Source organism: Tamandua tetradactyla, chromosome X (assembly GCF_023851605.1).
Source record: "Tamandua tetradactyla isolate mTamTet1 chromosome X, mTamTet1.pri, whole genome shotgun sequence".
NCBI lineage: Eukaryota > Metazoa > Chordata > Mammalia > Pilosa > Myrmecophagidae > Tamandua > Tamandua tetradactyla.
This window is the reverse complement of record NC_135353.1, coordinates 95,858,408-95,886,043: the sequence shown is the minus strand read 5'-3', so window position 1 is coordinate 95,886,043 and position 27,636 is coordinate 95,858,408. Positions and strand designations below refer to the sequence as shown.

The following is a 27,636-nucleotide window of genomic DNA, read 5'->3' as shown; positions in this document are numbered from 1 at the left end:
AGAATTTTTAGTAACTTTAAATCTCCTCAGAAGAAAATTCTTTTTATTGCTTTTAAGGTTTCCTTGGTAAACCAGCCAAAACTGATGTTACAAAATCATGTCTCATACATAACCTAGTCTAGGACTTGGGATGAATATTTGAGTAAATTTTAGCTATTTTTCAATATAGCTATCAGTAATTCGCTTGCAAGGCCTGAAGATTTAAATCATGTTCCCATCAAAATAACCCCAAGGAACTGAGTCCCATCACCAATGGTAGAATAGGTCTGTAGGAACCAGTGGAAATGAAACTATTATAAACTTCACCACCAGCTGAATGAATATAAATCCAAGGAGAAGTCTCATCCAAGTATCACAATGTTTCTATCCACTTGGAAGGGCATCTTAGTGGCTTAGGCAACATGTATAAGAGGTTGGAGGTGTGGATGAATGACAAGCTGCAAGAGCACACATGCACACCTGAAGTTTCTGTATATAGGGATCCAGCAAGGCAATGGGGAGAATACAAGAAACAGCAAAGATGCACCTACTTAAAATGTCATTCACATCTTTCCAGGATTCTTGTACCAGGACACAATTTTTTATTTTACCACTTAAAGATTAAGTCATTAAACTACACAACACAGATATACACAAATCAGTACCTGTCCGTACCCATATTAGTGAGGGGAATCAAAATTAAGATTTCACTGTAATTTCACTTGATTCTAAAAATCAAGTTTGACATTGAAGCCACAGAACCCTTATCATATTCCCCCTTTTAAAGAAAAGCCCAAGGAGAGATGATCAAGCACAAATGATCACTTCATGCATTTTATTGATAGTCTATATTTTAAATCTGCAGTATGACATCTTACATAGGGAAAAAGCTTCTTCCTAAAAGATAACTATTAATAATCAAATCAACTTTAATATGACTGACCTTTCAAGGTCTTGTTTTGCATTAAACAAGTTTTAGCAAGTGTAAAGCACTGTACAAAAAATGAAAACTGGGTACATTTTCGAAATTTAATACAGGGCTTCCCAACCAGGAGTCTGCTGGATAGATTAGAGATGGGTGTTATGTTCAGGTTTAAATTGAAAGAATGAGAAACCAGATAAAGCAAGCCAACCAAATGAACTTCACTTGTGCTCCTTTCTGCTTTTTTGAAAGTCTCTCCCAGAGATCAGGAAGCCCTGGTATAACAATCACTTTAGTCTTTACAGAACATACATTTATTTATGTGCTTCATGTTCAAAGACATAAAGGCAACTTTGTTGCTGTTCCCCCTCCAAATCCCTTCAGATTCCTACAGGCTTCAGAAAGCTTTCCAAGATTGCTGCCCATTTATATGAATCCAAGTAAACATCTATACCAAAGCAGCTCTTTCTGGGAGGAGAGAAGAGGCACAGATACATAACCAGGCCAATTGCGTACCTACTGAACTTGATACCTGATCACATGGCCCTACATCTTAAAAGCAGCACCACGGATAAATGGAGCTCTCAAGAGGTAAACTCCAAACATTGGACAGTTAAAACATACACAAATCAGTTAGAAGGATGTTAGTAAAGGGGCACTAAATATAGAGTTAAGGCTGGGCAGCTGGTTCAACCATACCTTGGTATTGGAATAATCTGCAAGATGAGGAACTGAGAGGAAACTTGAAATAACTAGGCACAGTGGTATGATGGGAGTTCATTTTTACTGCTTGTCTTTAAGATGTTTGTCACTCAATCCAAGTGACTATAAAATAGCTTGTGGGTCTATAGTAAACAAATCCTAATCAAAACCAAATATCTCACTGTAATTTTTATTTGAGAGTATAGGAGGCTATGCCTATTTCCTTCAGAATTGAATCAAAACACCTATATAATTGTGAAAAGAATCATAACACTGATGCACTATTCTGTTATTATCCCTTCAGGATTCTAAAACCCCATTAAGAGTTCTATTCTATACTGTAGACATTCAGGGTTAAAGCAAGTAAAATCAATTACTTACTGGGAATATGTGATAATATTTTAGAATTATTCCTGTTTTTTTTTAAAAAAGAATTAATTTCAGTATGCTAAAATCTTTAAAGGGTAGGTACTGAACCCCCAGCTGTTTCTCAGTTGCTTGTAAAAACGTGATTTAAAAATAACTGAAATACTAGTTCCTTGGATCTTGTGCTTTAACTTTCCAAATGAAGCACACTATGTTTACATTTTCAAATGCTTTTTTCCAAAAGTATGCAATTTACTAGTTAACTCAATGAATTACAACACTGTTATTGTTAAACATACTGAAATATTATACTATACTTAAGGGAAATAAACCTGACACTTTAACACATGCCTTATCAATCTTTTGATTACTAAGGTATAGAATACTTCAGAAAGTAGCAATCAGCATAATCTTTTAAGACAAGGAAAGAATAAAAGAAAAGTGCCCTGCAAACATGGCTTCTATGTACTTAATATTGGTAATACATTTGACAGGGAAGCCAGTAAGGTAAAACTTAAAGAATAAAATAAGGCAGTTCATGAATCTTTTTTCGTTCACAAAGAACAAAGGAGAAAAAAAGGGGGAATAAAATTTTTCTCCATCTTTAAAAGAAAAGTAACAACAACCACAAGATGCCACTGTATTCCAGCAAGCTGTAAAAATGTTTTTTTTTTAAGAGGCATTTTGCAACATTCACCTCCCTATCACATGGGTATTTTGGGAAATGTCTGAAAGCCATGGCTGATGCTTGACCCATTTTCATGTTATGGATATATGGGAAGCAGGTGGTTAAATACAAAGTACATTGACTGACAACCCTTCAGAAATTTGAGACACTGACACTAGGATAGAACACTTGGCACGAAGAGGATATGTTTTCTCAGGGGAAAAAAAATCGAACATTACTGGAGGTAACACTAATAGCTAACCAGTTTCCTAATCTTAAAATATGGATGAATTCCAATAATCATGTTTTAAAGGAGACTATATATAATCTCCTGACAATAAACGTTTTTCTTGTTAACTCTACAATTATTACACTCCAACACTAATGTGAACATTTTTCAATACCCACCTCCATTAACACCACTGAGGTATAACTAATGTGTTTTGTTTTAGAGGAAATATTCCAAATTAACAGCATTGCTCTTTTAGTGTTGCTACAGATCAAGTCTGCAAACTTTTAATTTAACTTACTCAATTCTGTTTCTAAGTACTAATAAATCTCAACCTTGTCAGTTTCTTGGGCTTAAATAAAACACCTCAAACATTTCATACTAGTAAGTGGACATTCAAAAAACCTGAAATATTCAAGGAAATAGTTTTTAGTACTTTTCCCTATGCTTTGAACAATGTAACCTCCCAACATTGTTTTTACTTATTCCTATTACTGCATGAAGTTCAAACCAGATCTTTAAGACAGAATCTTTCTGTAATGAAGAAAAAGTGCAAAGATACAACATGAAATGTCTTTTCCAAGAAAATGCTCCCTTAAGTAAATAGGTGTGTAGATGCTGGTGGGAAAAGATTTTTGTTCTTCTACATCTGACACCTACAAATGACCTTGTCTTCAATATCCATAACCATATTAAGTATATATTAGTCATGGACTTTGCAAAATAATAAACTTAAGTAGCAAATTCCACTAAAATATCTGCATTCATTCTACACAAAACATTGGAATTTAATGAGTGCTATTCGAAAAGGTGTCCACATGCACATGTCAGATATGTGCATTTACTTAAGGTTAAAAACTTAAAATTCTATTCCAGTGTTTATGAATAGCGTCAATATCTACATTCATAACCAACGTTCTAATGATTTATCTCTTACTTTAATACTTCACAAATGAGCAATACATTTTGGGAGGGTAGGGAGGTACCTGTTGTCAATAACCTTCTTTTATGCTTAGAATGTGCTGCAGTTGTTTGAAAAACTATTTCAAATTATCACCCTTGTAATAATGGAAAATATTTTATACCAGGAGAAAAATGAATTTGTTTTTAGCAAATCAAGGACTATCCTGCAGATCTGAAAACCATAGATTATACCCTTTGGAGACAAGGAGGCTCACAAATATAAAGGAATCCTGACTTTTACATGGACAAATTTTTTAAAAGATAAAATGTATTATATAAGCGCCATAAACAGTGAAATTTGCTTATATTAAAAAAAATAAATGAAGCTTTGTTTCGACATTATTTCCTTGCAAGAGCAGTACATATCCTTAGTAAACAACTACCAAGTTTACAAGTAAACTTCCTTGATACTTAGGTAGGATTGAAAGCTAGAGGAAAACGTGAGAATGAGTTTTGAAAAAATCTCTACATCTAAGCTGATAACAATTAAGGTAGCCAGATAATTTCTAAAGCAGATTTTTTGTTTATTTTGTAAAGTATTTAACCATGTCTGGTAGTTAGCTCACTTTATTAAGGGTCAAGGACATGTTCAATCCCTCTTTGGGCCCGATAACTTTTCCCAGAAAAGCAAACATCTGCTCCAGTCAGATTAATCCTAACCCCAACCAGCTTCAAAAGAGAAATCAGCAAGAATACTGGGGTTCTTCACAAATCTATTCTTACTACTAAGAAAACAACAAAAAATGCCTGTCCCATAGTGAGTCAACAGTCTCACCTTCAAATACAGGCAGCACAATTAAAATTTAAATTTCAAATAACCCAACATGACTCACTTTCAACAAAGAGGGACAAAAATCCCTTAGTTCTTTAATAACTGGCCTTTAAATATGAGATGTTAGGTCTGTGTTATAGAGATTGTAATGAAACATTAACAAGTGTGCACTGGTACCTTAAATGACAAACCTCAAAAAGCAATGCAAATTTGAGACCTGCCTATTAGCACACACATCTGTACCAACTTTGATTCTTATGCTAAAAGTGGTTTACAGTCTCTTTCCTCCACCTTTTTGTTTTTCTTTTGAGGAGCAGACTTATGAGAACATCACTTTAACTTGCGCTAGGTTGTAGTGGTCTGTTTCTCTTGAACCAAAGCTCTAACAAATTTGCTGATCTACTTTATATACTCAAGAATACTGTGTCAAGCTTCTGCAAACCTCACTGCATATAACAGTTCATGTCTATATTATTACCATGTTCATGAAAAGTCTAAATTCTTCAGAACAGATTTCTTTACTCCTCCCATCTTTCATTTCCTGCCTAAATCCAAGTTAAAACACACAATTTCCATTGGTCTTTAAAATGCAGCTAAATTCTGCACTCTGTTCTTTCCTCTGCACATTACAGTAGCTGTTCACACACATTAAATATTAGATATGTTCTGCTCTTGACAACTACACACTTACAAAAGCAGCTTTGTACTTTGTTTGGTGTGTTTTCTACTATGTTGGCTCACAAAAAGCAGTTTTCTCATTTCTAAGCATGGTACTTTACAATTTTTAATGCATTAATACAACAGTGCATTGGAAAAAGTACTGAGCCTCTACAAAATAGCTTTACATTTTTAAACAAATGAATGTGATTTTCTCACTTACACAAGCATAGGCTTTTTAATATTTCCACAAGATAAATATCTCAATTAAACTATAAGCTCACTCTACAGTGTGCCACAGTGATGGGCTTAGGAAAACAGTTATACACTTAGAAGATCCTAACCTTAGTGTTATTTACACTGACATGTCCAGTATCACCTAGTCTGAAAGGTGAACAAATGGTACTCATAATGTAGCTGAATTTGTGTCAACTAATAACTGGGAATGGTTTAGCTTTAAGCAATCACTTATGAAACATGTACTGTAACTTAGTCTAAACTGGGAATTTCCTTTGCCCCTCTCTATGGCATGGGAAACTTTAAAGATCAACATGAAACAGACAGGAGCCATTGCTAAGGCAGATCTTTTTAAGATAACAAGGGAGAAATTGACAAGTATGAATGATAAATTACCAGTAATATAGAGGTGCTATTGATTCAACTGGTACTGAAATCAGATTTTTAGGTCCTAAAACGTTGCTTCTCAAATATTTCCTTTTATTCTGGAACAGAAACTGGAGAAAGGACAGTTCGCTCAGAAAGCAATGACTCAATTCAGGTTGTTACTTTACATTTAAGCACCACTCAAAAAGTGGGCATAAAGCAAGTGATTCCTGTTTGCCCATCACTATACCAGCTATATAGCTGAGAGTTCAGATCTTAATTACACAACACTTTCTCTGTTACCAGAAGCTAAGACTGCTCTGCGACAAATAGGACAGGTAGAATTCTCAGATAACCAGCGATCGATGCAGTGAACATGGTACTCATGGGAACAAGGTAGTTTACGAAGTTTGTTGCCTTCTGTATATTCTGTAATGCAAACGCTACAGGTTTTTAATGCATCATTTTCACCAAAACTTCTCATTGCCAGGTTGTCAATCTGTTCTTTGGTGAGTCCTCTAGGTTGGTCATCATCATCCTCATTTAAGAGGAAAAACTGAGCCAGACTAAGGAAGGGCAAAGAGCCACTTTCATCAAATGTTACTGGGGCCCTATGTCGACCCTCTCGCCTGGCACCTGATGATGAGCTTCCTTCATTACTGCCTTCAAATATTTCTGAGCTAGTTTCTGAACTTTCACCACTGGAACTGGAACTAGGACTGGAACTAGAACTAGAACTGGAACCAGAGCTGCTACTACCACCAGAAGCCCCTCTTCCATTCCGTGACTCTGCTCTTTCCATATTGCGACTTGGGACTGAGCCACTAGGCTCTGAATCACTATCACTGTACATAAAGTAGCTTAACTCACCAAAACCTGTCATTATCTGCCTTAACATAGTCTGAATTGCAACAGATGTAGTCTCACTTAAACCAGTATTTAAGATTCTACGAATAGGAATTCTGATGGTACTGACATAGGTTCTTACACCTGCCCGCTCAGAACGTGAAAACGTACGCCTAAAACCTCCTCGTTCACTTTCGTATGTGACGGTGTTGTTTGGTGTCTGAGACCTTGACCGAGTTCTGCTAGCTATGCTATCTCTTTGCCGATATTCTCCAGGACGAACTCTTCTTACTTGAAGATCAAGGACTATGGTTGGAGGTCTCTGTCCTGGCCCTGTGGATTCACCATTGCCAGTTGTGTCTGAAGAACCTGCTCCTTGAGAGGCATTTCTCGTTCCAGAAGCTGCAAAAAGACCCCTACTTAGCAGCTCAGGTCCGGTTATTTGCTGTCTCAATGTCACATGATGCCGGGTTCTAGAACTTCCCTCAGTCTCATTTACCAAAGGATGCTCAAAAGTCTGAGATGAGATACTATGATGTGATCGTCGTGGAATTTCACTCATTGGATGCAGAGGTGATCTACTTCTTTCAGCTCTTGCTCTGGTTCTCCGATGGTCTGGGCTCCTGCTTCTTGCTCTTCTCTGACCTCTAGTAGGTGGGACTTCTGTTAATGTTTCAGCTGAATTTCGTTCTGATCTAGATGGCCTTGAGGATGTTGATTCAGATCGTGGATTTTCCACTTGCCTTTGGCTGTTGTTTTCCACATTTTCTCCACTAGAGCGTCTAGCAGATAGCTCAGTTTCATTCTCTGGATTTTGGCTCCCATTATTACGGTTAACATTTATTTCTAAACTGAATCTGAAATCACCACTGTTTGGATTAGTCCGGCTCACTGCTCTCCATGATTGGTTTCCTCTTTGCCCACTTCTTGTCGTATTTCCAGTTTGTCTGACAGAGTTAAGCCAGTCTATTATAGAGTCACCATTTGACACATCATCTGAAGAGTCTCCACCTGTTTAAAAAGGGCGGAGGGAAGAGGAAGAGAAAGGAACTGCCAAAATTAGGACAATCATAATAGCACTCTGAAACTTTGTATTAAAAAACTTAAAAGTCATGGACAGATTACCCCATTACCACACTGTACATAGATTTGCAAGTAAACGCAGGAAAGTTTCAATCCCACTTGAAAAGAGCAGGTTAATCCTACAGAAATTTAGATAATTATTTTTTAAAAAGGGAAACTGGAGGAAGTCTATTTTCAGTATTTTATATGTAGAACCTAGCAAATCCACTGTGGGACTTTCAGAAGACAACATTTTTTCAATCTACTGTCAAAACATTAATGCAATCAAAAAGGTAAACAGTAAACACCAGTGCTAATATTTTAATTCAAATTTTCCTTGATCTACTTTACTAGACCAAGCTCTTGATTTAAGTGCCTTGAGAATATCAAAGGTTGTTTTAAAATGCCAGATTGCTGTAGATGTTGCAAAACATAAACAAGCTTTACAAGCTTGAAAGTATTTATTAACGTTACCAATATTTTAAATCAATATGGTATCAAAGATCATAGTAAATGAATAGTCTAATGCTAGCATAGTACCTATAATGGCATATTCAAGAGCCAGAATGTTCTCATAGCTTCTTAAGTTAGTCAAAAGTCCCTACGTAACAATGTGAGGGAAACCCAGACCTGAGGTAAGAGTAGGGTTTCTCAACAGCAGTATTCTTGACATTTCGAGCCACATGATTCTTTGTTGTGTGGGGCAGTGGGTTTAGCAGCATCTCTGGCCTCTACCCACTAGATGTCAGTAGCAACCCCTCTCCCAGGTATGTCACCCAAAGATGTCTCCAGATATCACAAAGGTCCCCTGGAGGACACAAATCATACCCTGTTGAGATCCACTGGGTTAGAACAGGGAGCATTTACTTTTGCTGGTAAGAAAGTCACATGTCCATGTAGAAGGAGTATTTCAGTAAGTATATGGAAATTTCAATGGTAGTGGAAAACCAAGAAAAAAATCACATTTAAATAGGCTATTTCTATGTCCCAATTAACACAAAATAACCCCAAGGTGAAACAGAAAAAAAACATGTGACATTTTCACCAAACATCAAGTAAATACCAGCTCTTTTTATGAGCAGTTACTCAGGCCCAAATTAAATTCACACCATTTCTGGATAATCTTTGGCTGACATTTACTATTATGAAGTTCCATATCCACTCCATCTCCCCACCTCCAAAGCAAAATATACCTCTATTGTCATCTGAGTTTTGTGGTGGTGGGCCCTCTTTAATTTGCTGTAGTCTTCTCAGCAACTCTTCCTCAGTACTTTCACCTGAAAACAGTTTTAAAATGTTTGTCAAATTACAAATGAAAACTAGTGACTGATTTTTAACCCTCTGAGATTGAAATTAAAAAGCAGCAACCTGGGTAAAACCTGTTCTTTGGTAGCATAATATTACAACTTGTATTTATATAAGTTTCTTCCAGTTTACAAAGTGCTTCTGCATACAATATATAATTTTCAAAAACTGGAACTCCAGGAGATAGCAGATATTGTTATCTGCATTTTAAACGGAGGAAACTGAGACTCAGTAAGAGACACATTTATCAGAAGCCATACCCAAATAAGGGCCAGAACTCCAACTTATGCATTCCCATTCAAGTCTGGAACTGCTGGCTTAAAACATACACCCTCTCGTAAGTCATGCTAAAACCTTCCCCTTTAGGGGCGGGCCGCGGTGGCTCAGCGGGCAAAGTGCTTGCCTGCCATGCCGGAGGACCTCGGTTCGATTCCCGGCCCCAGCCCATGTAAAAAACAAACAAACAAACAAAATACAATAAAACAAGAAAATGTTTAAAGATGTTTCCCTTTCTTCCTTCCTTCCTTCCTTCTCTCTGTCTTTCCTTCCCTTCCTCCCTCTTTAAAAAAAAAAAAAAAAAAAAAAAACCTTCCCCTTTAAAATTTAAGCAGTCACCAAAAGGTTAGAATTAAATATAATGGAGGATGAAGAGAGAGGGTGCATTCTAAACTAGGATAAAAAATGGGACCTAAAAGAGAAACAACCAAGCACAAAGCTCTAACTGACAATTTCACTGAAGGCTGGTCCTGGAGGATTACCATTGGGACATATTCAAGGAATGAGAGATGACAAAAAATAAAGCAAGTCTGTCCAAAAGTCTTGAAATTCTCATTAGCATTTCATACTTGGATCCATGTCTAGTAAGTTAAATAAAACAAACAGAAAGACTGTTCAGCTTTTATGCTTTTCAATTCAGTTCACTATAAATTCATAATGTAATTCACAACCTAAAAATCTGATATAGAATAATTCCAAATGTGAGCAAAAGGAATCAGGTAATAAGTACAGCAGTAAATGTTATTCTATATCCCTTGTATTAAAATCATATTTAATAATGGCTAAAGAAACAGATTTTTAGAAAACCAGTAAATTACATACATAAATTCTTAAATTACATGTAGCATACCTGGGGTGCCTAGCAAATTGTTATCCCTCATAAGCCTATAATCTTCTTCACTCAGGTTGTTTACAAATTGATAGAAAGCTTCTTCCCGATCCAATCGGTCCATCTGACTTCTGCGCTGTGCTGCAGACTGATCACCACTTCCTTTATCAGTGGAATCGGAGTTTTCCATCTTGATGAACAAGTGGAAAATTATCTAAAAGGAGAAAGGAAACTAATCTTGAAAACAGAATAGCTAGCATGTATTCTATACAGCAGTTTCAATTATGTGAAAATCCAGAATGTGGCTCAAGATGTGGATTTTACGACCTCAAATGAATGAAATTTTATAACAGAAAAACTCTTGAAAAGCAATGTTATACTAGGAAAGGATTAGGGCAGGGGTCAGCAAATTATAGTATGTGGGCCAATCCAGTCCCACCACCTGTTTTTATTATGTTTGTGAGCTAACCATGGTTTTTACACTTTCAAAGCATTTTTTAAAGTTTTAAAAAACAAAAGAATAATATTTTGTGATGTGTAAAAATTACATGGAATGCAAATTTCGCTGTCCACAAAGTTTTATGGAACACAGCCATACACATTCATTTATATATTTTATGACTGCTTTCATGCTTGATGGCAGTTTAGTTGTGACAAAGACTTTGCCACAAGAATGTGGCATTCTCATTGCTTTGCACTTTTTTGCACACTATAAAATCATAGTGATGCAGTTATAACTTGACAGACTTTCAAGTGCCAAACATATCACCACACTACAACATTTTTTATTACCAGTGCATACTTATTATGTCAAAAGAAAAGCAGACTGAATGTCATGCTAAAGACACAGTGGAGTGTAGAGCATTTGATTAGATTAGATGGTTAAGTATTGTTTATTATGCAACACTATATGCCGAAGTAATAAACTAAACGCTGACATTACTAGCACTAATCACAATGTTTCCAAGTCACAGGAAAGCTATGATATGAAAAATTTGAAAATTTAAATATCTCATCTCAAAAATAGAAAATGAAAATGAGTCTTTAACCAAGTAAGTTTCAAAGTGGCTCATCTGTGAGCTAAGCAAGGAAAGCCATCTGAGTTGGATCATGTTTGACTGAAGCAGCTAAAGAAATGTGTCCAGAGAAAATAAACAAGATTATTAGCATTTTGGTGAGTGATGCTCAAAAAATTGAGGACATTGGAAGCAATGTCAATTAACAATTGAAGAGAAAAAGGGCAAATAATTTTAAGTAATTTTTCTTGGCCCTTGATGCAAATGTTATCGACACTATTCAGTTATGTGTCAAAGAATTTGAAGTGACTGAAGAATTAGGCTCTATAAATAGTCTGATTGGAACAAATGCAGGTGAGAATATTTTCAAACTTGAGAACACACTAATTCAGTACAAACTGAAGTGGAATTTGCTAAGATATAACCAAAACAGTGGTAAAAATATGTGTAGAGCAGGAAAAAAAATAACCCAATGTTAATAAAGGAACAAAAGGAAGTAAATATTAAAAAAAAAAAAAAACTGTGGTCAAATGAGAGATTTCTATGAATTCATATTTAAAGACAGGAAAGTGTTCCTGTTAACTAAAGAGCTATCTAAACAGTATATATACAAATACTAGGAAAAAAATACACCTAAAATTCAAGTGGTTCTGTATAGGTTTCATTAGTTTTGCTATGCTTTTGTCAAAATTTTTACAATGGATGTCTATGTCTTTTAAAATGTGGGAGAAATTTACAAAGCTTGCGAAATATAAGATATGTAAAGTCTATGGTTATTCACTGTATTATTTATCAGCAGGTACTCTGAAGAAAATATTTGAATCTGTCATGTTATTGAACCTTACGTGTCAATGCTGAACATCATTCACTCTTGGGGACTTAACCATCATCAGTTTGGTGAATTATACAGAAATAAAGCTGAGTATCCTGACTTGTTCTAACACACTGCCGACTGACAGCTTAGCAATGGTAAGGTTTTACTGTGATTTTTTTGTGCCCAAGGCTGAGCCTGAAATGTTTTTTGAATAAGAAAACTATTACAGAACAACAGATGGTGTGGGAAATTAGCTTTTGCTACTAACTTGATAATGTTTCTTAATGAATTCAACCTAATATCACAAGACAAAATACTGCTTATACGTGAAACTTATGCTGTGTTAAGGTCACTTCAGTGATCTCTAACACTGGAATCACAAGTAACATCAGGCTGCTTTATACACTTACTGTGTTGTCAAAAGTTATAAGAAGAGACCTGCATTCCCATACAGATTTATAGTTGATATATTTTCTGAGTACAAACTGCAGTTATAGCACCGTTTTCTGAACCTCAGTGCAAATACAAAGGAAATTTCAAATTTAACAGTACAATTAAGGAGTTTCCACCTAACTTTTGACTGGAAGTGATAACTCTGCAGTGTAATGACATGATAAAAGGCAAATATCAAGAGAAGAATCTAAATCTAACACAATTCGACAAATGCCTTCTAAGGGATGAATATGCATCATTAAAATTATATGCTTAGGGGGTGCAAGAGTAGTTCAGTGGTAGAATTCTCGCCTGCCATGTGGGAGACCCCGGTACAATTGCTGACCCATGCACTTCCTCAAAACAAACGAAATTCAACAAATGGTGCTGCAATAACGGGGTACTCACTTGGAAAAAAGAATGAAATGTGACCCCTGCCATACAACATACAAAAAAAAGGAAAAAAAATTATATGTGTGTGCACTGATATTAATATTTGGCAGTTCCTGTAAGTGTGAAAAGACATTTTCAAAGATGAAACATGTAAAATCTCATTTCAAGTCGGCATTAATGAGTGAACAAATAATTTTATAAGGAACACTATGAACCCCAATTAAGCAAAATACTATCCCCCCAAAAGAAAGCAATTCTTGTCATTAGTAGACCTCAATCATAAAACACTGCACTCAATTATTATTACAGTTTGAATTTCATCAGCAATAAGTTGTAGAAATTCGGCTTTTCTCTATTTATAAAAGTAACTACACATGTCCTCAATTTTGTCTTTGGGCCAGGAAAGCCTAAAATATTTACTATCTAGCTATATAAAACATTTGCAAACTTCAGCTCTAAGTAATACATATAGCCAAAATTGTTTATCATTCATTATTTGTATGTAAATTACATTACTGGCACATTTCCAACCACACTGAAAGCAATGGTAAAGAATATAAAATAGAAGACTACAAATAAAAAAATCATTCTCTAATCTTTTTCTTTCTAACACCAGATTCATCTTATTTAACTTCAATATAATAAAAAAAACTCCAAAAACATGAAAATCTGATTGATAGAAAAGAAGTAGTCATGATTGGTACGAGGTTTTAACTCCTACACATGCCACACACACCATATGAAGTTTCAGAATGTTCAGAAGTCAATACTAATGAGAAAAATAAAAACAAATCCTTTTTCAGATATAAAAAACAAATCTCACAACTAAGATTCCTTAATTTTGGTAAGACTAACTCACAGAAATGTTTATAGAATTTTTGATTTTGCAATAACCAAAAACTCTGAGAAGACTAGAAATCAGCAGTTTAAATGAAGCCATTTATAAAAGTTATATGGGCCAGACAAAACCACCAAATATTTTCACACGTATCCCAAGTTACACAATTCTGCAATGGTAAGCAGGTAATTATAATAACAACAAAAATACAGAAAAGCACAAAGGAAAAAAACTTCAGTCACTCTTCCTCAAACAAAGAAAACACCAGTAACATCTGGCTAATGTCCTGAAGCACTTAATATCCTGAACGATAGCAACACAAAAGTTAGGACAAAATCCATGTGTGAAAGATCAGTAGAAAGGATAGTTCTGAAAATTAATTTATTAAAAGAACACAACTCAGTAGGGTTGAAATGTTCTAAAAATACAAATCTTTCAAAGAAGCCAAAAACCTCTGCTAATTTCATACATTTGAAGGACATGAACCAAAGATAACAGAAAACTCACATACCAAGGACAGTAAGAAGAGTGACACAAAGTCTTAAGAATAGCATCAGGAAGGTTAAAGTCCAGGAGCAGAAACTTGCAAAAATAAAGGAAATATGTAAAAAAAAAAAAAAAAAAAAAAAAAAAGGCTTTAAAAAACAGAATCTGAAACAAGAAAGGGGTCTTGAAGTGAGTGGAGGGGGTAGTTGGCATATTAATAAAAGATAGAAGGTGGAGTCATTCAACTCCTATTTTGTTTTTATTTTATTTAACAAGAAGAATTTCCTTTCAAAGAGAGAATCAAAAGCCAAGCCTACAAAATTTCTAATGCTGAAACCATAGGAGATGCTAGACTACATTTTAAAAATTATCTCATCTTTAAAATAAAGCAAAGACTAGAAACTATAGAGCAGCAAAATCTGACAATCAACCCAAGGAAAAATTCTGCAATAGATTTTTCTATTGCAGACGTAGAAAAAAAATATGTTCACCAGAAGCAAGGTTCACTGCCAAATTAACCGCATTTGCTTTACATACAGATGCTTCTCAACCTTGTCTGGCACATCAGAATCACCGGAGGAGCTTTGCCTGGGGTTGGCCAGACATCTATGGGTAATCCGCAGTCACAGTTGAGAACCTCTGTGATAGGGACATCATGATAAAATTGATGACTTACTGTAGCTTCATTTTCATACAGGATCTGAGATGATTTCTCATCCTATAGTTGTGGAGAAATGTGGACTAGTTTAGCACTTCCCAAACTTCAGCGCACACACAGAATCTTGCTAACATGCAGATTCTGATTCAGTAGGTATGGATTGAGGCCCTGAGATTTTGCATTTTTAATAAGCCTCCAGGTGATACTGATGCTACTGATTCTAGAATAAACTTTGAGTCGCTAAGAGCTTGACAGCAATATAGTAAACAGATTCAGCTGTTTATTAAGATTATTAAAGATTATGGATGAGTCTTAACCAGCCAAAAAGTCCTATAAATTTTAGCATTTTAAAATGAACCATCTGGATGATTCTGTTAAGGACATGCTTACCAAACCCACTGAAAACTAAAAGCTTGGAGTTAGTATATAAGACGTATATGATAAAGTAAAAAAAAAGATATATATGGTAAGTAAATATTCTGAATTCTCAGTGGACTGTGAGGATAGGCTGAAATCAACCAAAAATGACGATGTTATGAGCTGCCCTGCACGTTATTAAGGGTTAACAAGCTAAAATAACCCATGGAAAAAGTGTACAGTATGGGAAGAACCTGTCTTGGCAGTTCACATGAAAAAGATCTGAAGTTTTCAGTTAACACAAGCTCAATAAGAAGCTTGTTTGACCTGACTGCTAAAGAAACCTAACATTGTCACAGGTTGCTTACCATGCAAGACTAGATGTGGAGTATCTGAAACTTTTTAAAACCCTCTGAAAGGACACTGACAAACAAGAAAGTATCTAGAGTGACCAAGATGGTGAAAAGCCTAGGAACATCATAAATAAATGGCTGAATTACCTGTAAATGTCTAGCCTGAAGACTAAAAGTAGACATGATTACCATCTTCAAATACCTGGAAAGTTGTAACATGAGAGCAGAACCACAGGGTGGAACTAGAGCCAACAGTGAAGAAACATGAAAGCGGATAACTCTTCCTTTTTAATACAACAGTCTAATAAACTTGTTCAAAAATGGAGATACAACCTGCCTCTTGAAGCAAGTAAACTATTGGCCTCTGGTAATATTCAAGCAGAGGCTGGATATTAAAGAGGATTTCTTATTAGGTGGGAGTTTGGACAGACTGATTTTAAAAGACTCTTGGTTTTCCATTCTGGGCCTAGGGCCATATTAAGCTATATATTTGCACAACACAATTTTGTTACAACACTTTCTTGGCTCGACCAATCCACTTAATTTGCCCCACCCTCACCCGCCAACATACCTTGTGTTTTGCTACCTTCACACTTCTGCTAATGGTGTTCCATCAGCCCCTTCTTAGTCTCTCCCTATTTCATTCATCCTTCAAGGTTCAATGAATCTTACCTCCTAAGAAACATTACTATTCCACCTAGAAATTTTTCCATCCATCTCTGCATATAACATTCATGTGTGCCACTAAAGCGGCACTTTTGGCTTTATACAACCTTTCATATTTTTTAAGGTTTATGTGTCTTTTTTTCCTAAATAGTTTCCTTTAGGGAAAGAATCAGAATTATAGCTCTTTAAACGCATCAAAAAGCCACTAGCACAACACTGCCCACCAGAGATGTTTAAATGACTTAATTGACACTGAATGAAGCTGCATCCGAGCTATAGGTTTTTATTTTGTTTTGTTTTGTTCTTACTATTACTTTTATTTTTTTTCTCTATATTAACATTCTATATCTTTTTCGGTTATATTGCTAGTTCTTCTAAACCGATGCAAATGTACTAAGAAACGATGATCATGCATCTATGTGATGATGTTAAGAATTACTGATTGCATATGTAGAATGGTATGATTTCTAAAAAAAAAAAAAAAATGGACAGCACAATACTACCTAATTGTAATGTAATTATGTTAAAACACTGAATGAAGCTGCATCTGAGCTATAGTTTTTTTTCTTATATATTTTTGTATTTTTTATTTTTATTTTTATTTTTTTCTCTATATTATCATTTTACTTCTTTTTCTGTTGTCTTGCTATTTCTTTTTCTAAATCGATGCATATGTACTAAGAAATGATGATCATACATCTATGTGATGATATTAAGAATTACTGATTGCATATGTAGAATGGAATGATTTCTAAATGTTGTGTTAGTTAATTTTTTTAATTAATAAAAAAAATGACTTAATTGAATCCAATGAGTTCATTTCTCTAAATATTCTAACTCTCTAAAGCAGCACTCCAATAAAATATAACACCAACCATGCATACAATTTAAATTTCCCTGGCAGCCATGTTAAAAATGAAAAAAAAAAAAGTTTATTTTCAATAATATATTTTATTTGCCCAACATATCCAAAATATTATCATTTCAACATGTTAACCTATATAAAAATTAAAAATTTTATATTTAGTGAGATGTTTTACCTCTTTTAATACTGAGTCCTCAAAATGTGGTGGGTATTTTAAACTTATAGCACATCTCAATTCAGATAGTAAATTTTCAACTGCTAAAGTGAAATGCAGTCCTACCAAAACAATGTTGTGTTTAATGGAAAAATATTTTAAACTGCTTCAAATTATTTAAATTAATGGAACTTAAATAAAATTAAGAACTCAATTCCAGTAGCCACATGTGGCTAGTGGCTACCAAAATGGACAGTGCAGTTTTAAGGCATTTCTAAGGTAAAGATATCCCACATATGGAAAGAGTTTCCAAGAATTCTTAATATATTATTCATGTTCCATAAACTGACCATATATACATTCCTTTTATGTCTTATGAAAATAAAGTAATAACATTGAGAATGCTACAAGTATATATAGAATAGATTATTCTTTCCTATGTTCACCAATCTTCAACATTCACTCTTGACCTTTTAGAATTTCTGTAATTTCCTACATGGAAACTGTAGACAAAGCATTATACCTTCAAAACTCTCCTAATACTGTAATTTTAAAGACTTTTTAATCTTGAACATTTCCTACCTCATGAGCATGAGTTTAAGTTTATTCCAAGCAAGAGGAATTTTTATTTTGGTTTCGTCTGATTTTTAACACAAAATTTTAACAATAAGATACACTCACAAAGCAACAAGTAAACAAATTCAAATTACCATTACTTCCATTGCATGCTGCGCATTTCCCTCAATCCTCCCAAACATAGAGAAAATCAAGGAAAATATTTTCCCCACATGATATCCCTGTAGCACACTTACGTTACTTCAAAATTGCACCCAAACTGGCAAGGCTTTATTAACAGTGCACACACTGTTTTAGTAAGGCAGAGGATTCCATTAAAGGAACAGTTTGTTCCTTGTAGTTGGTTAGGGGACAGGAAAAAAAAACAACCTATAGGGACATTTTAAAGGGTCAGTTTGGTTCAAACAACTGCAGAAGTCCTCTGGACTAGAAGTAATTAGTTTCAGAAATAAAAGGCACTCCTGAATACCTTCAAATGCCTTGTAAAATAACCTTACACACACAAACTCAATGAGCCTGGCCTCATTTTAAGCAGTTCTTCATTGTTTAAGCAATATAAGTGAAGAAACATAGTATCTCTAAACCACAACAAGTTCTGTCCCTGGTAGATATAATGCCACTATTCTCTAACTGAAATCAAACATTTTAAAGGCTAACACCCCAAAGATGTCAAGGAAGAAGAGTCCAAATGATCATCAAATGCCTTCTCCATTCTGGTGTGAATATATCAGGGAAGAAATATGTTAACAAGAGGGATCTTCAGATTCTACTCTATAGTGAACAACACTGTGGTACATTTCCAGTTTATTCTGAGCAAAAAGGAATCCCTTCAACATCATAAAAGAGAGAATCTTAAATTTATTTATCTTACTCTCAATTATAGTATTCCTATGGCCTAAGTCAGAAATTTTGGGTTGAGAATGATTATTAGCATCAGCTATTTCTAAACTTACATATTTCTATGAAAAGCTTCCTTAAAAAACATAATTTAAGAGAATGAATATATAATTGTTCTTTTCTTTATATGCTGTATGGCAGGGGTCACATTTCATTCTTTTTCCATGTGAGTATCCCCTTATTGCAGCACCATTTGTTGAAGTTTTGCTTTTGTTTGGTTTTTCATTTGTTTGCTTGCTTGTTTGTTTTGGGGAAGAGCATGGGCTGGGAATCGAACCCAGTTCTCCTGCATGGCAGGTGGGAATTCTACCACTGAAATACACTCACACCCCCAATATATAATTGTTTTTAAACCACTAAGCTCTCCCCCTAGTTATAAGTAAATCACTACCCTAATATTTACACAGCCCTTTCACCTATTTTGCATTTAATCCTCACAACAATTCTATGAAGAATCATTACCCTACTTTACAGATGAGAAACAGAAGCAGGGAGAGAATAAATGATTTACCAAAGACCATGTGGCTAGTAAGTAGAAAGAGCTAGTAATTAAATCTAGGTTGCCTGATTCCAAAACCAGTTAGCCTCCCACTAAACTACAACCGCCTTCCAATGTATCTCAAGACTATATACTTTAAAATATATTCCTTCAATTTCAATAGGCAAGTCTTCACTTCAACTTCACTGACTTTTTTATACCAGGCTTGTTCCTTGTATGAAAACATCCCAAAAAGACGAACACCTTTTATAAAGCAGCATGAACCCAGCAGGACTTCTTTTTAAATAAATAAAATTTAGTTTAGTTTTTTCTTTTAAATTGTTGCCCCTTAGATAAATATATTGTATTAGTCTTATTTCTTTCAGAGTACATTCCTGAAAACAAGCAGCCAAATTAGAAATTCTGCCCATTTGTTTAAAAAACCCACTCATTTTTGTCAATGAATATATGCACAGGTAAATTTACTTCTGGGGAGGAAAAGTCAGGTAAAAAAAAACCTGAAATTCACTTAGTAACTAGGTAATTTAAAACAGATTTTCTCACCTTGAGAATTTTAAAGCATTGTTAGTAATTTTCATTTCTCCCATAGTCATTATTATATATTAATAGAGATTATGCAAATCTCTATTGCCAAAAGTAGTATCACATTTAATTTTCCAAATCAATGTACATTAATCTTTTAAAAATGTAATTGTCTTATGAGGTTAAGGCAAAAAGTCACCGGAACACTGCTGTTCAGTACTAATGAGTGAGGAGATTTGAGGTTAAGTATAAAAGTATATACATATTCATTATATTTGATGGACACAATGCATAGAAGCACCAATCAAGGAGACTTAAGGCATCAAAAATATAGTCAACAAAACAGTTTTTACAAAACTGAAATAATAAACTTCAAGTCAAATGCTTATCAATTAAAAAAATAAACCATGTCTATAAATAAAGTCTGAAAAAAATAACCTTTTTTAAAAAAAAAAAGAGAGGGAGGAATCAAGGTAACCTAACATCAACTACTAAAGTATGCTCTGCATCTTCAACTTCTCCATATGCTCATCCAAGCTCCAAATCAATACCATTTTAAAGTATAACATGCCAATTTTTAAAAAAATCATTAAGTATTCCATACAAAAATTTATCAGATTGAAGAGAAAGCAAGAATCATTCTGTTTTTAAGAGTTTCATTAAGAACTTCATAAAGGAGATCAGAATTAATGTCATGTGACCCTTGTCAATAATTCAAAGAAAATATCAGTTCAATAAAACCACCACTAAAATGAAGCATAAGGTGGTAAAAGCACAACAAAAGTTAAATCACTAAGAACTGCTGAATTTGAGATCAAGATATAAAGCACCATCATGCATCATGACACCAAAAGGTCACTGGAGATTCTTCAAAGATAGAATGTTTAATTAAAATTTTACATCATTTGCAACAGGCTGTTCATAACAACCAGACAGCTTTTTAATTCTACACATGGTTATGGGGGAATTCAGCTTTAAGAAAGGAAAAAATGGGAGACACCAGGTTCCAGTTTTGGCTGTAACATTAACTAGCTATGTCATTTGGGCCAATTTATCTAACTTCTTGTGCCTTAGGATCTCTCCACCAATAGCAGAGGATTGGATAAATCATCTAGAAAGTAACTTCCAGTTCTATGCATTTGTGACTGTGAGTAAGATGTAGCCCAGGTCACAATTCATAATAAGTCAGAAAAATAAAGCTTAAGAAACAACATATGAAGTTTTTGAACTGGGTTTTAAAAGTTGTTTTTGCAACTGTCCTATGATCTAGAAACTGTGATTTTCTCACTACCATTTCCCTCATTGTGCACTTCTAGCTCCCCTTTCGTGATTATCTTATCTTTTTGAAGAGAAATATAAAGGACCTTCTTTATAAAACAAAACAGGGAAGAGTTGTAGTTTCACTGCCTTTATTTCTCATTTTATGATACCTCTCACCAGAAATACAATGTTGATTATTTCTATTATTGGCTTATCACAGGATGCTATCATTGCTGATGCTGCTATAGCAGTAAGAGATTATAAAAAAAATTATCTGAATGGCAGTGTTAGTTTAACCTCACTTTTCTTTGTCACTTGAAGAGGACAACAAAAAAGAAACTAAAAGGACTCAGAAATGCCACTTTTATCTCTTGGCAGGAAGTACACTAATTTGCAGCTTGAAAAGAATTATGACTTCTACACCCTCCAAAACAGGTAAACCAAGAGTATTAAGAATGTTAACATATCAAAGCAGAAAAAAACCCCACGCCAATTCATGATTAAGTTAGCATAAAAGAGGAAACCATTATAATGACATTTCATCTCATTCAAGTACTTTTTGACAGTGAATTTAACCTTCAATTATCCATCTCATGTTCTTTCATTAACAAGCTACATCACTAAATTAGAATTTGGTCTTATCCTTGAACTCAATTTTGACTTGCTGGTCTCATTATTCCCAAGAAGTCAAAAAAATGACTCAAAAATGCCAAAGATTCATATGTTTATAAAAGTAAGTTGTTATTACTGGCAATGCTCACCAGTAATTAAACTACTATTTTAAGGACACAAGAGTGTTCCATCAAAAAACCTTTGTTAAAGCCAATTAAAAAACTTAAAATCACTTAACCGTAAAAGAAAATATTACTTATCTACACCAATGACTGTTATAATTATGTTATCAGGAAAACATTTTTGTATTTAAGATCAACCATGCTGACAATTCTCCTTCCTGAACTAGTATTCCTACATAGAAATGATAAGACAAGATTTACCACATATTCCTGGTTTGTCCAGATTTACACCTGCTGTTCTGGAGTAATATGGCTGTCTTTCACTCTCAAAAGCATCCTAAGTTTAGAGAATTTCTACAGTCATCTTAGTTAAATCAATATTAAAGGAAACTGATCAATAAAAATTGAAAATTGCAGTTAATTCAACTCCTTTCTTCCTGTCAACTGGAGATCAAGAGGAAAAGGCCTTTTTCACTCCAGAAAAAATTAAAAACATTAAACATAAATATCTCCTTTGTCTCACAGAAAGTATGTTTATCACCATGCAAAAACCATTAAGGCTGTCAAACGTAATAGCAGCCAAACATATCATCGTGAAATTATTGCAGGAGGTCCATGAATCTATATACACCCTAAACACTGTCTACAGACATCTGTCGCCCACATATGTAGGTTCTACATGTGACTAATGAAATTAAAATCTTGGTTTGGAACTCTAAATTATGAGAAAATTCTACAGCAAAAATATCAATTATCTCTTTTAAGCTGAAAACCACAAGTTCATTAAATGTATTTCCAACTTACTCAAATCTGGGAAACTTCTACATTCAAGAATAAGAAAAAATTAACAAGGGAAAAATTGGACACCAAGGTATTACTGTTTCAAGTGATTATGTAACCTAGATAAATTTTTAAATCAATGGGCCATAAAGGTTTGGAAATCTTTGTGTTATACAGAAATGTTAAGAAACCAAACTTACAAAAGAACAACATGTCCCCGTCCTAGGCAGTGGCCCAAAATTCTAGTACCTCATTGCACTGGGGTTTGATGGAGGACTTTTCACTTTCTAATTTGTTATCCACTCTTATGGATAGGAGGCTGGTCAGTGATTTGCTCTATATCCCAATCCACCAGTGCTAAGGAAAAAATATATATGCATTACAATTCCATAAATGCAGTTGCCCCATTTGACCTACTGTATTATTTAAGGCTTCATTACATGCTCACTAACCTAAAAGAATATCCAGCCAGCCTAACAGATCTATATATTATTTCACTAAGTAATTTCTTAAAACCATTTCTAATTTCAAATTAAATCTGATTAAAAAATTAATTTTCAAATTACATCAAGAATGCTAAATGCTGAAAAAGCCAAAAAAGACAATTCCTAGATAAGTCTCACCTGTTTCACAAAGCAGACCTAGTGTTGAAAGTTTTTGGTATAACAAATTATAGAGTTCTAAATTAAAACATTAGTAATTTAATTTTTATTGTATTTTTCATCTAATTAGAGAATAACCAAGTCTAGAGGAATTAACTTTTAGTGACTTCGACAACAGGCAGACCTGGGTTCAAATGGGGACTCTACCACTTAGTAGCTATTTAACTGAGGATAAATTAACCTCTTCTCCAAGTCTCAGTTTCCTCTGTAAAATAGTTAACATACTCATAAGGCTTTGTGATGAGGATTATACAATAATGCATGGAAAACAAAGGGCTTACTACCTAAGCATTCAATAGGTGTTTGCTATAAATTTAGGCTAACTCTCCTCCCCCCAGTCTGTTTGGGCAATCCAGGTTTGCATTGCACCTGTCGTCCAGGTATAACTATTAATGTCTCTTTTGCTCTCAAAGTGTCTTGGTTAGAACAATAAATTATGTGGCGACATTAGCAATGATGATGGTGATGATAATGAAAGGAGTTATATCAATTAGAGTATTATGCATCAATTATGACTTTTGAATCTCAAAGTAAAAAATGCCATGCAAAAGATTATATTCCTCTTAGATAGTTACTGATCTTTCATTTAGTTATGCAATAAACATTTAACACTATTTTATTTATTCATATCCATCTCATTCCAGCAACGATTTAAGACATCAAATTTCTTTTTTGTTTTTTCTGTTCTACACACAGGTAATGGGCAAATTTCTGGCATTAGTTTAAAAGAAGAAAATTCACAGGAAAATTACTGGTGATTTCCAGCTACTCAGAACATTACCCCTTGAATTCTCAGTGCAAAGTACCCATTCTCATCATGAAGAAATACCCAACACCAACTAACATATCAATGAGCCCATTCTATTACAGAATAGTTTTAACATGCATTCTACACATAAATAAATCATCAGGAGACGCAACAAAAAATAAATTACCTGACTGTTATGACATAGTATTGAAATACAATAAACTGGATTTTAGTTTTCTTCACTCTCTGCTCTAGAAAAAAAAAGAATCCATTATTCTCTCTTTTATAAGATATACATTTTCTTTGAAATAGAAACATCCTAAAAAAATTGACATCCTATGTATTTTAGTTACACACACACACACACACCATAACCCAACCTGGTATTAGTATTAGGGTATTTGGGGAAACCAAGTTCAGAGGGAACCAGGATTTAGATGTTAATACTTCCTTAAAAAAAGGCTGACAGCCAAACTACCTTTTAATAGAAGGTTGCTTAAAGTAGGCCTTTCCTTATCAAACCAGTAATTATTTTCAGATTTTGATAGACATTTTCAAGGACTTATTCAGCACATTATATTAGCCAAAGGCAGGAACCAAGGTATTAAAATATCAGGACATCCTAAGCTAAAGAATGTTTGAAACGTTTTTAAGTCAGTGGAGAATGTCCTAAAATCATATTTTTAAAATTGTTAAGTTGGTCTTCCTGGGCACTTAAGTCTATTTCTACAATTTAGAAAATTCATTACTACTATTGGCTATAATATTGCCTGCCTTCTTTCAAGTCATCCAGTACAGACAAGATATCTGACAGGGGGATATGCATAGTAATTTTCCCTTTAATCACTAAGAGCCAAAGAAATGATTAGTAGTAGTACATTTATTATTTATTCCTTGATTCAATCATCTAAAACCAATGCGGTTAATTCTGACTCAGGAAATGCAGACTCCTTATTTCCAGCACTATATATATATATATATATATATATATATATATAATATTATATTATATATTATAAATATATATATATAGTGGAACCCTGCAAACGGTAGATGACAATCTAGTATAAATGCTTCCTCTTGCCCAGAGCTGGAAAAAAAAAATGACCTAAATAATAAGTAAGGCCCTGCTAGGCCTCAAATTCGTGGACTAACCTGTGGAATAAGTATGGTGAAACTGTCTAAGGAAGGAACGTGGCTGTCTCCTCCATCTTGAAATTAATCAGCATAAGGGAAAAGGGGACTGAGTATTCAGGAAGCAGAAGCCCAACCGGATAATACTAGTTACTAAGCTATGGCGTACGTGGCAGGTACCGCCCGCAGAAGCTGAGACCCTTATTTTTTTTTTTCCTTGAGGGGGAAGGGCTGGGTTGTTGGCTGATAGAACGGAAATTAATTTGAAAATAATTTGGCCCTATTCCCAACCTTACCCAGGGAAAGACAACAAATACGCAACAGCTTTTCCCTCCCTTTTGGGGCGGGGGATGGGTGGGTGGGAAGGCTATTCCTTCCACTCCTATCTGGCAACGGGTACGCTAGAGTTTTCAGTTCGAGCCAGGGAGTAAGCCACATTTGCCTCAGGTCCTGGGAAGATGTCATCGTGTCCCCATGGGGCAATGGGCAGTGTCCGGCAGGATTCAAAATGGGGTCCTGAAAAATGCAAATCCTGGGAAATTCAAAGGCCCAAGAGTTTCCCTGCATCTGAATTACTGCGGCCTGGTTTTTTTTCCTTTTCACTAACACAAGCACGCCATGTAAAAGGCGGGGAGGCGAGGGAACCCTCTGGAGAAGACAAAAACCTGGACGATAAAAGATTCTCAGGCCTAAGGCCCACACTTGGAAACCGCCTCCCCAAATTCCTAAGGCTCTAAAGGGCCCCGGCTGCGGCTCAGCGCGGCCTTGGAAAGGAAGTACTACCCACCTACCCACCTCCTTCCCCTTCTTCAAAGAACCTGCCGACTACACTACCCAACTAAAATGGCAGCGGCAACTACGCCAAGAAGCCCCCCACAGCAATGGGCGCCTGGGGTCCGGAAGCGGCGCTGAGCCTCCGCCACGATGCGCCACATAGGCCATTTTGAGAGAACGCGGCAGCAGAGGCTCCGCTGTCTTCCTCTCTCTCTACATCCATTTCATATGATTCCCAATTCTTCACTTACTCGGTTTTAGTGTCAAGATCTGACTCGGTCGGTTGGACCACCGCCGCCGAGGCTCCTTCGCGCCTCCTCTACCGCGGCTCTCAAGCCCGCCTCCGCTGAGTCGCTGGTTGAGACCCGCCTCTAGCCCAGCGCCTGCTCCCAGACGTTGCTCAGGCAGCCATTATCTTCCCCATTGTTACCAAGCAGCGCAGGAAACGACTGCCCACAACAGGAAGTGATGATTAAGCGTCCACGTTCGGAGCCCTGCTCCCGGCCCATTAGCCAATCCCAGTCGATTCCTCGAAAATACTCAGCGAGAGGGGGAGGGAGGATGGCAGACGACGCGGCACGGCGGACGGAGGTTTGGAAAAGGAAAGCTACGCTTACGCCCACCATGTGACCAGCCCCACCCTCCTCCGCCATTTTGAACTGTGGCAAGCAGTTCGAGTTCTGAGAATTGTGGGAATCTTCACTTTCCCATTTTGAAAAGTGAACGACGTCATAATGTGTCTGTTTGAAATCCTCTTTTGAGAAAGACAAATGTGATACTAGCCTCACCTAGAGTCGATTCACACAATTAATCCGGACTAGCTCGCACAGCATCCTAATTTTTATTCAACATTGAGCGCCAACTGTATGTCAAGCATTATTGTAGATGCTGAGGAGACCGAAGAAATTAAAACAGACCCAAATCCTAGTTCTCATGTAAACTGCAACTCCATTCTGATTTGTCTTTCGGCATCAAGGATCTTTATGCTGTACTGGGAAGCAGGGGGTGGGAGCACCACATAATAATTTTTAAAAAACGTTAGTTTTTTTTAATGTTTAAAAAACATTTGTCACATTAGTAGGTGATAAATGCTAGGGAGAAAGCGAGGAAAGGGTATCGAAGAGTGCCCGGTGGGTGCAAAAGGGAATTGCTGTTTTAAAAAGAGTGGTAAGAAGAAGCCTCTCTAAGATAACTGAAATATTTGTGAAGGGGCGGTGGCTGGGAAAGGGTGGGAAAATCTGATAAAGTTGGAATTTGTAAAAGGGCGGTTAAGGAAGGCCCTTCAGAAAGACTTTCTCAGAAGGTAATGCCTGAAGGAAGCGAGGGAATAAGCCACATAGCATGCATTCCCATTTTCATAGTTAAAGGATTACAACCTTAACAAAGCTTTTAGGGTGTTTATGCCTTTTTCCATTTTCCTGTGTTCCGTGTTTTCAGTACACTCCAGCTATACTGGCTGTCTTGCTATTTTTCCAACAAACCAAATATATTCCCACCTCGACAACTTTACATGGGTTAGGCTATTTCCCCTTCAGTTTTGCTCTCAGTCTTCAGGCACCTTCGCAATTGTCATCTTCCCTGAGAGGCCTTCCCGAATCACCCATTTAAAATAATGATTTCTCCTTCCCTGCTTCATTTTCTTAAAGGTGCTTAATCTGAAAGTATGTTACTTGTTTAATTCATTATTTAAGAGCAGTCAACCTGTTGTTTTGTTCACTATTGTGTCACCAGCAAGCTGATAGTAGGCCCTCATACATATTTTCAGAAAATGTCCCCCTCAATATGATGGCCATTTCATCATCCTGAAATATAAGTGAAGTATTTCACTCCAAGCAATTAA

General features: G+C 35.5%; 1 protein-coding gene across 3 annotated transcripts; it reads right to left on the bottom strand.

Moving 5' to 3' along the window:
- Nucleotides 1-797: 797 nt before the first annotated feature.
- On the bottom strand, nt 798-26,253 carry RLIM (ring finger protein, LIM domain interacting). Of its 3 annotated transcripts, none has more exons than XM_077145453.1 (5): nt 26,048-26,253; nt 24,076-24,139; nt 10,200-10,392; nt 8,962-9,045; nt 798-7,717 (listed from the first exon to the last, which is right to left on the bottom strand). In XM_077145453.1, the coding sequence occupies exons 3-5, from the start codon at nt 10,366-10,368 to the stop codon at nt 6,141-6,143; spliced, it is 1,830 nt and encodes a 609-aa protein (XP_077001568.1). In that variant the 5' UTR covers nt 10,369-10,392; nt 24,076-24,139; nt 26,048-26,253; the 3' UTR covers nt 798-6,140. The 3 variants fall into 3 exon arrangements, with proteins under 3 accessions (XP_077001568.1, XP_077001569.1, XP_077001567.1); XM_077145454.1 differs by lacking the exon at nt 26,048-26,253 and adding an exon at nt 25,818-25,835; XM_077145452.1 differs by lacking the exon at nt 24,076-24,139.
- Nucleotides 26,254-27,636: the final 1,383 nt, after the last annotated feature.